This window comes from Typopeltis vanoorti, chromosome 14 (assembly GCF_054136105.1).
Source record: "Typopeltis vanoorti isolate ZY-2024b chromosome 14, IOZ_Tvanoo_1.0, whole genome shotgun sequence".
Lineage (NCBI taxonomy): Eukaryota > Metazoa > Arthropoda > Arachnida > Uropygi > Thelyphonidae > Typopeltis > Typopeltis vanoorti.
In genome coordinates, this window is record NC_143562.1 from 12,587,992 (window position 1) to 12,600,834 (window position 12,843).

The following is a 12,843-nucleotide window of genomic DNA, read 5'->3' on the forward strand; positions in this document are numbered from 1 at the left end:
CTATGCGAGCTAAAGAGAATCCCAAACAGTTCTTTCAATATGCTGCAAGCAAGAAAAAAAACTGTACATGGCAAAATAATTTTAAGGAATGACGATGGTAAGGCGGTCACTGAATCAGTCAATATAGTAGAGTTACTGAGCGAGCACTTTGCAAAAGTATATCATCCAAGTGGTGACAGAAAAAATGAAGGAACCATTAGTTTATACGGGAATTGTGATGAATGAAGTAGAGATGAATAGTCTATTACAGAACTTTAATGTGAATACATCTGTGGGATTGGATGGTATACCGGCACGGGTCTTGCGTGAAGCGGCTAAAGAATTATCAGTGCCCTTGACCATGTTGTTTAATCTGAGTCTTGGGTCTAGTTTAGTCCCGAAGGTGTGGAAAGAGGGGAAAATAGTTCCACTGCATAAAGGAGGATCCAAGACTACGGTTGCAAATTACCGACTGATCAGCATATCAGGAGTCGTTGTGAAGGTCTTGGAGAAAGTAGTCAAGGGAAAAATACAGGAATGGATTGATGAAAATGAGATACTGTAAAGAGGACAGCATGGCTTTGTGAAGGGTAGATCATGCCTCAGTAACTTGCTCAAGTTTTATAACACGGTGACGGCTGAACTGGATAAGGGTAATGGGTTTACAGTGATACTGCTGGACCTGGCAAAGGCATTGGACAGGATACCACATGGAATTCTAATCCATAAACTACAACATATGGGAATGGATATAGGGTTGGTGAGATGGATAGGTGGGTGGTTGATGGAGAGATATCAAAGAGTAGTTTATTCAGGAGTAGAGTCCAAAAGAAGGCCTATGACTAGTGGTGTGCTGCAGGGTTCTGTTCTTGGACCACTGCTGTTTAATTTGTTCATTAACGATATAGGGAAGGATCTAAGAGGAACAGTTAATTTGTTTGCTGATGATGCAAAGTTGAGTAGGGCAATAGTGAATGCAGAAGATGTCAAAATCTTGCAGGACGACTTGGATAGATTGGTGTTCTGGGATAAGGAGAATGGATGTCAATTTCATGTGATAAAATGTAAGGTTATGCATTTTGGGGTGAAAAGATTAGCAGCAGTATACCACATTGGTGGCACTGTACTCCAGGAGATTGATGAGGCCAGGGACTTGGGAGTGTTGGTAGATAGGGAGATGAAGTTTAGGGAGCACATTGCAAAAGTAGCTAAATCAGTTCATCAACTCACTTGGTTGTTGAAAAATACCTTGACAAGCAGAGACAAGCAAGTTATTGTACCTCTGAACCGAGCCTTAATAAGACCTCATCTCGACTACTGTGCCTAGATTTGGTCACCTAGGTTCCTTCTTGATGGAGAGGATCCAGAGGCGAGTGACTAAGATGATAGCAGGTCTATGGAATGAACCATATGAGAACAGATTGAAGATTTGTGGGTTGCAGAAATTAGTTGATAGGCGGAAAAGGGGAGATATGATTGAGACATTCAAATTGCTAAAGGGTTTCTATAGGATTAACTCAGAGGATATTTTTGAGATCAGGACTGGTGGTGGTAGAACTAGGGGACACCTATGGAAGCTGGGCAAGAGTGTGGTTAACAGGGGTGTTAGAGCTGTGTTCTTTACTTTTAGAGTGGTAAATGAGTGGAATAAGCTGCCCGAGTCTGTTTTGGGTGCTAGGACGGTGAGTTAGTTCGAGGCAAGGTATGATAGATACTGTGAGAATGACGTATAGTTGTGTGGACATGATGTTTAGGGCCTCCCTCGATGAGTCTAAGGACTCCCTGGAATCGCCCGTAATAATAATAAATAATAATAATAATGACTTCTGTTTAGCTAGTTTTACACAGTGTTTAGCTTTCTAAGATTTGTCTCTGTATTCTCTAAGAGCACAAGCTGACTTATTTGTCAGGAACTTTGATATACTTTCTTCTTTTCCTTCGCTGCCTCTTTAATTTCCTGTGACCACCAGGGAGTTCTGATTTTTCTATCCTTGTAGACAACCTAACCACATGCCTTTCTGGCTGAATCAATCAACGTTTTCTTCAGGATTTGCCAGGATTTGGTTCGTGTTTTAGTAGTTTTTTTTTCCACACCTGAAATGTATTGTAGTGTATTACTCTAACATGTGCTCATATCTTTTGAAATCTGTTGTTGTTATTCTACCTGGTTGGATGTCTTTTTACTAATGATTGATCTATCATATTTAGATCAAATTATTTGATTTAATGAAGTGTGATTCCTGTGACCTTATGTCTGTCATATTTAGATCAAATTATTTGATTTAATGAAGTGTGATTCCTGTGACCTTATGTCTGTGTGTTTCATCGGTTATTTTATACTGCTTAGTTCATCTAACAAGATTCACAAGAACAAAATATTATTGTTTTGACAGCACTCATCTTGTGATGAAGGATGAAATGACGATGATTCGATGTACCAATCAGAAAAAGCAGGTTCCAGTTCATAGAAAACAGAATGGTACCAGTTGTAGTACTAGATAAGGTGTCAAAGAAAGGGAAGGCAATTGTTTGATTTCTACTAAACAATGAATTCTGAACAGCTATACAAGGAGTTAATTTTATTTAAACAGCAGCATACAGTCTTTGAGTGTAACTAGACTGCAAAAATGTAAGTACTGATTACACTCAACACTGCTTAATTTCAGTGATCAGATGAGAATCAGTGTATTCACCATGAGAGAGCTGTGTGGTGAATATAAGATTTCTTATATTCTAAATAGTATCACTATTTAGGATACTGCCCTACAAAGCAATACTAGAATTAATACTTACCTACCTATTAAGAAATTCAAAATTATCAAGAAATATATTCTAGTACCTTTTTTGTATTGCTTTTTTCCAGTGGGGATGCAGTGGCATAATCTGGATGCTTTGGTAACCTTTCAACAAACAAGCTGAAAGAAAATACACAATATTAATCACAGTCATTACAAGTAAGTATCTATTTATAATAAATTTAGTTTAATCCTTTATCCAAGTGTGAGCAAACAAAGTTTGCAACTGAAAATATCTCCAGGACTGAGGCAAGGTGGTGCATCTGTTGGCAACTCGTAGCAAAGGTGGACCAAGCTCTCATCACTCCTTGTCTCAGCATCTCCCACCATGCAAAGCACATCTTCTTGTGGACATGTATAATGCTATGCATTAAGGGAAGGGCCACTACTCAGACCGGTTTCGACCTTTATTGAGGTCTTGTCAGTGGGAGTGGGTAGTGGTCCTTCCGGGTCTGGCATTGTATTTTGTATTCAAAATGGAGGTATTTAATGCATTGTTTGCGTTTGTGCTTCCTAATTGGGATGGTTCCCCTGTTTCCCATGTTGCACATGTAACCTACCATGCATAAGGGAAACAGGGTGAACCATCCCAATTAGGAAGGACAAACACAAACGACACATTAAATACCTCCATTTTGGAAAAAACCGGCCTTTCTGACCACGCACTCAAAACATACCACAGAATTGATTGATAAAATACCAAGTCCCTACACCGCACCAAAACCTGGTTGGAGAGAAAATTCAACGAAGCATGTGAAATGCTCAAACATAACCCAAATCTGAACAAATAAGATGGCCTAACCATTCCAAGACTGTGGAGGACCCATCTGCAACCTTTATAGCAACCAGAACAAGCCAAAGAAAAATCTCAATACAAGAAGACTTGAAGTGCTTTTTTTTTTTTTTTTAACATTCCATAGCAACTTGAACTGTACAAGTCCTGAAGAAATCCAGAAACATATCCAGAATTTATATATATATATATATATATATATATTTTTTCCCAACTTTATTTTATTTTATTTAATTATCGCTAGGTCAGGCTAAGAAAAAGATTAATTAACAGGGTAGATTTAATTTAACAGTACAGAGTGCAAGAGCATGTAGCTTGGTCCTCTATACACATGTATCCTTCTGATGATGATGACCTCAATACAGGGGTCGAAACTTCAAATTGTTATTTTATTAATAATAAGTAAAATAATCATTTCTGACCACGCACTCCAAACATACCACAGAATTGATTGATAAAATACCAAGTCCCTACACCTGTTTTGTGTCCTTAAATTCAGAAATATGAATGCTGATCACCATGTAACCTTAAAAGAAAAAGTTATATACAGATAATTTAGCATTTTGACTAATTTCTTTCTTATTTCATATAAATTTATTCATTTCACTTCCTACCACACCAGCATAACTAATTCTGCTGTCTATTTCCAATCTGAATTCACCATCTTTACTAAAAATTGCCTAAATAGCTGAAATGTTTTACTTGTTCTATAGGTTCTCCATTCAGGATGCAGTTGATGTTTTTAATGTTTCTGTCTATTTTCAATGTTTTTGACTTTTTAATGCTGATTATCATGCCAAATTTATTACAACAGTTATTCAATTTACTTAGGGAATTCTGCATATTTGTACTGGATTTATTTAGAAGTATGATATCATCTGCATAGAGTAAAGAGCTGAGATTAATATCTCCAATTTTAATATCAGATTTAACACCACTTTCCTTCATAATGTGATCCATATAGGTGATGAATAAGAGTGGAGATAATGTATACTCTTGTATCCCACCTGATTTAACATCAAACTATGTTTGTTTCTGTATCTCCTTCAATTCTAATTGCTGATTTACAACTCAAATATAGACCAAATATTGCTTGATATATAATAGCCCATTTACACCATATAACTGTAGTGTTTTGAAGAGCTTTACTCTTTGTCATTTGCATTTTCCAAATCTACAAAACTTAAATATGGATCCTTGTTATGGATCCATGATTTCTCAATTACTTGTCTTAAAATGAAAATCTGATCCTGACAACTTCTGTTTGGCTTGAACCTTGCTTGTTCTTCTCCAAACTTCACCTTCACAATTTTTTTTGTATTTTTTTTTTTTTTTAGCCTTTTTGAAATTAGTTCATTATTATTAAGAGAGACCTCCAGGGAGTCCATACTATTCGCACCAGCTGTCATACCAATTTTTGATTTCATTCACAGTACTTGCACACAACATCCAACGGCAATACATTCCAATCATGAACCGCTCTATGAGAGAAAAATCTAGCCCTCGCCACCTTCTTGACAGCATTCATTCCCAACTTCCAAGGATGTCCTTGGGTCCTTTCCCTACCCCTCCATAAAATGAAAAATTCCATCTATTGAAATTCTGTATAACCCTTTCAGAAGTTTGTAAGTCTCAATCACATAACCTATCTTTCTCCTGTTTGATAGTGTCTGCAGCCTACAAATTCTCAATCTGTCTTCATAACCAGTATTCCAAAATCCTGATATCATTTTTGACACTCTCTCTGAACTGTATCAGAATCACCATGGAAACCAGGAGACCAGACATACGAAATAGTCCAAGTGAGGTCTTATCCAAGCCTTGTAAAGAGGTAAAATGACTTCCTTATCTTTAAATATCAAGGTTCATTTCAGCATTGCAATTATTCTATATATGACCCTTGAACTTCAATTCTTCCTGTCTACTAAAACTTCAAGATCCCTAGCCCAATGAGTTTCTTCTAGCATAATCCCACGAATATAAAACAACATAACCGTACATTTATTAACATTGAACTGACAGCCATTTTCACATATCCACAATTCCTGCCTATTTAAATCATTCTGTAAGTATCGAATTCATTCTTCCATTTACTTCCAGCATAATGATAGACTTCTTTAACTTGCAGAGCCAGTTTCTTTTCATACTCAGACTTAGATGTCTGCATAACACTTGTGATTCTTCTGGCCTGATGCTTATAATTATCATAACTGACATCATCCTTATGCACAACATATTCCTTCCAGATCATGTTTTTCTTACAAATCTCTTTGCTTAATTAGAGTACACATCCATTTCACTCCTATTCTATTTATTCTTTGAACTTTAGGGACACAGTCTGATATTTCATCATTTAAGTATTTTTTAAACACTTCTCACACAATGTCCAGATGAGTCTTTGACTCCATGAGGTCTTGGGGTGGTAATAATAATGTTGATATCCTTCCCATCCAACAACTGATACAATGGCACAGACCCAGCATAATCTCAGGTGGTCAAAATTTCCTGCTTTGTAACCTTTTCTGAATGGAACATTCATAAACTGAGGCCACTTCCCAAGTGAGTATCGCATAATCACTGTCGCCAACTGGAGGCAAAATAATTATGTTTTTAACCGACTCCCCCAAACACTATTATCAGATCTAACACTCTTTGACAAGAAGTTCCTTCTGTCATATGCTGCGTGAAGAAGTTGTCTCACAGCAGATCAATAAATTCAGTTTCATTCTTTTCATACGACTTCTCAGCTACTCAATCAATGTTAGGATAATTAAAGTCTCCCATAATGATTACTCTTTTTGTATCCATCGTCTTTATTTGGTAATGCATTTCTTCATCACTAGCAACCGATCCACCGGGTCTGTAACAACATTCCACTATGCATTTGATCTTGTTAGACTCCACCTCAGATGGCTTCAAACTCATTGCCACATGAAAAACTGTTGTCAGTATTGCAGTCATAAGTCTCAACTCTAACTGGATTCAAGTCATCTGATATCATTAGCAGCATATACCTTCCTCTCCTATTCTTTCTATCCTTTCTAAAAATACTATATCTTTTGCACTCGATACCAGTTAGTATGTCCGCTTCTGATAGCCAGGTCTCACTAATGCCTATAATATGAGGTCACAATATAATAACGAAGGCAATAAACTGTATTCCTTTTAATTCTTTTTTCTTACAGAAGAGATTTTTGAGGAAAAAAACAAATTTAAAATGCTCAAAATATGCAAACAGCAATAAACAACATAATTAAACTATTGAGTTACAAAAAATAAAGAAAAGTTAGTCAAGAGAAAATCAAACTGTCATTAGGCTGAAATGAATAATGATGGATTAAAAGATAATACAATAGAATATTTTCAGGCAGATAGATGACAATTATGAATTTCTGAACCACAATGTCTTCTCTCATGAAGTCATCATTCACATTTCTGGTAAGAAACAAACACAAATGTCAACACTAAGAATGTGAAAATGCAGGCTGTAATGGAACAAAAGCATAATAATTATTAACTGAATATGTGATGGGCTTTGATTTCATTCCATGATTAAGCCATTCTTCTCCACCAAAGCGACAATAAAAGAGGAATTGGTTTGGTTTTGGATTTAATGGTTTTAATGCAAGGACAGCTAAGGTCATACTGAGGCAAAACATGTCTCGGCAGTGTGCCAGGTAATAAATAAATGAGCATAAATAGATCATATTCATGATAAAGACAGCTGGTCAGAATAACTGGATGATAGCTTATTGAGTATTCTGGACCCTTTCCTGGCTTAGGAAAGGCCTTTTTTTCCAGGTATTCAGAAACTCGTTCTCGCAGAAAATTCTGTTGCAAATGAGCAGCAGCAGCTGATCCATGGCTGATGGCAACAGACATTTGATCATCTCATAATGGATGTTATCTAGTCCAACAGTAGTGGTGTGACATTTAAGCAAAGCAACTTCATTTATTCTTTCATGAACAGTACTATCTGAAGAAAACAGAATTTTCTTCAGTACTACCTGAAAAAAACAGAACTTGTTGTTTTTCTTCTTTGAATTTTTGGCAAAGAACTTGAGGAGAGAGGATACGAAGATACTGCTGATGTTTTAACAAAAATGCTCCTTAGTTGTGTCAGCAAATGTACATCCATTATTTCAAGGATGGAGCTGCTGGGTGGTGCATCTGTCTTTAATTTTCCAGATTTTATCCTATACTGCTTTGCTCTTGGATGCTATTGTTATAGAAGATATATATTGGATTTAGGATTTTTTCCAGTTCTGATGATGAATGTGTCTTGCTTGGGCTCAAGTATGTTTGAAAGCAATGAAGAATTAGGTTTATTGTTGTGGGCTATCTGCAGAAGATATTCCATGCTTTCTTCTGAATCATCATCTTTCCACCACGTCTTAGGTGAAACTGACAAGATGTTTTAGAAATAGTTGCAGCTTGTGTAATACACTGTCATGGTTCAATGATCACGGATAGAAGCTGTGCTAACTGTCAGAAGATAGAAGATGACAGTTAGCAAATCTAATCACAGAATAGAATTCTACCAGAATTCTATTCTGTGAATTCAGAATTCAGGTTACCTACTTTTCCATCATGATATTCATGATGTGGCAGATGGCTGCCCATGTAAAAAGGTGGATATCACAGGGACAATGGTCATTTCCATATAAGTTTTCTTCAGTTTCCCATTTGAAAAGTGAGAAGGGGGAGGGTGAGCAGACAAGTAAATGGCAGTGAATGTTTGAAAGGCAAGTGGAAGAAGGTGTTGCTTCCTGTGTCCAAGAGGGAGAAACTGTTGTCGCCAAGCATATGCTCAGCGACTCTTCTTCTGATTTTTGTTCAGGCACTATCCCACAGTGTTGAGTCTGTGTGGGGAAGGGGCAAATTCAACAAGACATCATCAAGGTCATCCTGAGAGATATTATATTTGGCATGGAAGGAGGGTAGTTGCAGCATACTGTTGTAAGATATTGCCAAACGGAACTTCATCTAGGGCACAAGCACACTGTTTTATCTTCTTGAGGGGAAATGGATGCATTCTTGCCATCATTATCTGGTCTCGGGTATGTCTTTGATTCTCTGTGGCATACACACAATTCTTTTTTTTTTAAAGTAAGTGGATTTCTATGTACTGAGACCAATTTAACATGTCTTCAGGTATGAGTCCATACTGATTTTTCTCTTTGATTTGCTCTAAGGACACAGGAGCAAGTCATACCGTTCAGGGATTTTGTAGTTATGAGAAGGTAGGATCAACATAGTCAATGTTCATACTAACACCTGGTAAACCTTCATAAGAGGGTTTAGCAGATGTTGTTGCTAATTTTGTGGTATGCTGCATCTTCACCTCCTGATAAGTGATGCACTGCTCAGCTTTTATTTTTTGACTCGCTTTTTCATCCTTCCACCTTTGGCATGCTTGGGAACATGCTGAGTGGTTACAGTATTTCAGTGTTTTGCTTTCTTTATTCTTATGATCATTACAACATCAAGCATAGATGACAAAGCGATGACAGGCAGTTTTGAGAATGACCATATTTCTGACATTCATAGTGGTACAAAGGGTTCAAAATATACAATCTTACTTGACAGCTGAGATAATCTGCTTTGACATGTGTTGATGGTTTGGTGTGTGGAAGGTAAAGATGATGTTCTGGCAGGAACCAGGTGCTGATCACTATGTATGAGGATTCTTTTTATGGTTATCAGTTCAGAGCAGATCTCCTGATCAGGAATACTGAAGATGTCCCATTTGGGGAGGGAGGGGGTAACCATAATTGATATTCCTATAATAGATGATGCATGAAGTAATTTTTCGGATTGTGTCACACTGTTGCAGTTTCAATAAGAATATCTCCTGAATGGGATTTCTTTACAGATTTCAGAGATTCTGCCAACCCTTCCTTGAATGGTGAGGAAAGGTGACATTTTTCTAAGTGGATGTTCCTATGCAGAAAGTAAGATTAAGAAAGGTGATGTATTTGTTGCAGCTTCTGATGTTTTCTATTTCTTGTTGAGAGTCCCTGATAAACAAAAGGATGAAAAATTATTCATTCTCAGGAGGAAGCTGAATCAGCTCTTTGATTCAGCTTCCTCCTGAGAAAGAATTCACCACCCACCATAAAGCCACACGTGGATGCTCACTTGTCAGCAAGCAATAAATGCATTTGGGAGTGAAATGCCATGGAGAAGGAGACCTTCTGCAACACTACTGACCCTTTGGGGCAAGCCCACTAGCTGACTAACTTGGCCATACCATCTAGGACTGGCTGCCGTGCCAAAGTAGTGCGATACACCATCAGGATTCCCTTTTGCAGATGTCCACAGGTTACTGAATAGAAAACAGGTGATAAGGTATTGGATCCCAGCTATAGTGGTCTGGAAAATACGATAGTAAAAAAAGACTCAGGAGCAAAGAATATGGGAAGCAAAGCATAGTACAAGAATAAGGATGAAAAGGGCCAGTGGGAGGTCCCCCACAAATAGGGGAATAAGAAGGAAATGAAACATGCTCCAAAATTATGAAATTTTCAAATAATTCCTCTAGCATGACAATATCCCAATCATATTATGCTAACCCAGTGAAAGCCCTGAATAACTAATTTCCTGATGGACTGTGAAAGCAGGTCCCACTGCTTAACCTTTTGACTGAAATGAATAATTCTCTACTTGCAATTTCATGATACAAAGCATCTGACAAGTAACCGAGTACACTCCTTCTATCTGTAGGAGTGAATCTTTCATTATTTAATCTGCTAACGTAGCCAACCCAGCTTCACTAATATTTTTGTTTTTACTCCACTGTATGTTCTTTATCTCCAAAGCTTACGCAAATTTCAATTCTTCTTATTTTTTTTATTAATTTCATAAGTGAATATACTTTAAAAAAAAAAAGAATATCATTCAATGCACATATTGATTTTTTTTTTAAATATGTTCATTTCAAAACTTTGCATCCAAGTGAAATTCTTATATTCATTTCTTTATTCTGTTTTTCCATAAAATTGCACTTATTCACAGTTTCTAAAGAATTATTTCCTTACTTCAGTAAAAATAAAAACTAGATCTGAATTTGTCATCATTTTTTAAAATTAATATTTAGATCTGGGGGTGTGAAGTGCAATATATAGCCTCTCCCACTCAAATGCCAATCTCACCTACTCGTGATCCATACCTGGGGTAGTTCTTCGTTTGTACTTTTAGAACGGTGGATCACGAGTAGGTGAGGTTGGCAAGTCTAGTGGTAGGGTTGCTGTCTAATGCCTCTGGATACACAGTTCTAACAGCATTTGCTCTGTCAGGGTTATACCATCAAAAGGCTAGTAACCTGTCCTGGGGAAATTTAATATACTTTCAAGTATCAGCCAAAGAAAGCCAGACAGACTATCAGGGAAATGGCCATTATTTCGGAAAAGGTAAACAAAACTGGAAGAAAAACATAATGAAAATCACAACTTGGAATGTAAGGAACATTGCACATAAAAAAGAGAACTTGATGAACAACTAAACCAAGTCAATGTAAAGATATGTATAGTAACAGAAACAAAAAAAAAGCAAAAAGGTAACAAAGAAATAAATAACTATATACAAATCTATAGCAGAGTAAAAAAGAAAAAGAGAAGAAAGAGCAAAAGCAATTATCTATGAAGTACAATATTGTATATTATAAGCAATAAACTGAAAGACTAACAGAAATTAGACTCAAAATATTAAGAGCTCATATGACAATAATCAGGGCATATGCACCAGAAGAGGAGAGAGAAGAAGACAGTGAAACCTTCTAAAAAAAAACTGCAAAAAGTCACAGATAAAACAAATAACAGACTATTTACTACTAGCAGGGGATTTAAATGTTAGAATAGGAAAAGTAGGAGATTTGGTGAAGATACATATAATCAAAATGGAAACAAACTGTGAGATTTTGTCATTTATAATAATATGAGAATAATGAACTCTGTAATCAAACATAGAATTGCATATATATACATGGTCAGCCAGAGGATGTAAGTCAGTTACTGACTACATTAATGAAAATTTCGAATTAGCTGAGTTAATCCTAGATACAAGAGTATATAGAGGCTTTGAATTAAACTCGGATCATTTTATGGTATTAGCAAAAATTCAATTTAAACCAAAAAAGGCTAAAAATAAATAAAGTGGAAAATAACTATCAGCTGAGTCATAAAATTTCTTTATTAGAATATCCCCATACTAGACAACAATATCAGAAATGCACTGATTTAAAAACAGAAGCCATACATGAATCAAATAAGATTGAAGAGGAATGGAAAAATCTGAAACAAATCCTGACAAAAGCAGCAACAGAAAGCTTAGGAGTAAAGAGTAAATGGAATAGAAAAAGAGGACTACAAAACTAGGACAAAGAAATAGAAAAAATAATAAAAACAAAAAAGAGATAGAGATTTACCAGAAATTGGAGGCTTGAAAAATTTCCATTTTTTTGTCTTTAGAGCAGGGTTTCTGAACTATCTAAAAAAAAAAAAAAAATGAAAAATACAAAAAAATATTTTTACTGAAATAAAAACCAACAGGCTTCACTTCGGCGCAGTTTCAAAATTAAGTGGATATTGAATACCACATTATTTCTTAGCCGAATAAGAAACTCAAAGATAGGAAATCTAATCTAATCTAAAAGTTTCATGCCGAATATAGAAAACTATATAAAGTTCAGCGAGTCCAAGCATAAGCCAACACTTGTTGGTGCAATGCCAGAGAAACTCGTGGTATCCCTGGCATTGCAAAAAACAACAAAAAAGGTGGAGCAGCTCCGATCACTGTCCTTAATATTTTCCCATAATGTAAAACGCAGCTCCTAGGAGATATATTACTGTTCTACATTATGAGAGACGGTCACTACCCAGACCGGTTTCGACCTTTTTTGAGGTCTCATCAGTGAGTAGGTAGACCTAGATGTAATACTAAGGTTTCAATAGTCAGAGCTTATTTCTTTACTGTACGAGTTGCCAAAAGGTGCACAAATACAATTACTGAAATAAGAGCCATGGTTCTTATTTCAGTAATTGACAAGCAAGTTATCGTTTCTCTGTATTGAGCCTTGATAAGATCCCATCTTGACTTCTGTGCCCAGATCTGGGCGCCAAGATTTCTTCTTGATGGGGAGGAGGTGGAGAGGATCCAGAGACGAGTGACCAAGATGATGGCAGGTCTATGGAACGAACCTTATGAGAACAGGTTGAACATTTGTGGGTTGCAGAAATTGGTTGATAAGTGGAAAAGGGGTAATATGATTGAGACATT

The 12,843-nt window shown here is 36.4% G+C and overlaps 1 protein-coding gene across 1 annotated transcript in view; it reads right to left on the reverse strand.

The window, feature by feature from the left end:
* The window catches only part of LOC150099236 (STAM-binding protein-like), a 75,887-nt gene that overhangs the window by 12,815 nt on the left and 50,229 nt on the right, over positions 1-12,843 (reverse strand). Inside the window, exon 3 of the mRNA XM_090404289.1 lies at positions 2,819-2,894. Coding sequence (XP_090260415.1) covers positions 2,819-2,894 — 76 coding nt within the window. The remainder of the gene's footprint in view (positions 1-2,818; positions 2,895-12,843) is intronic.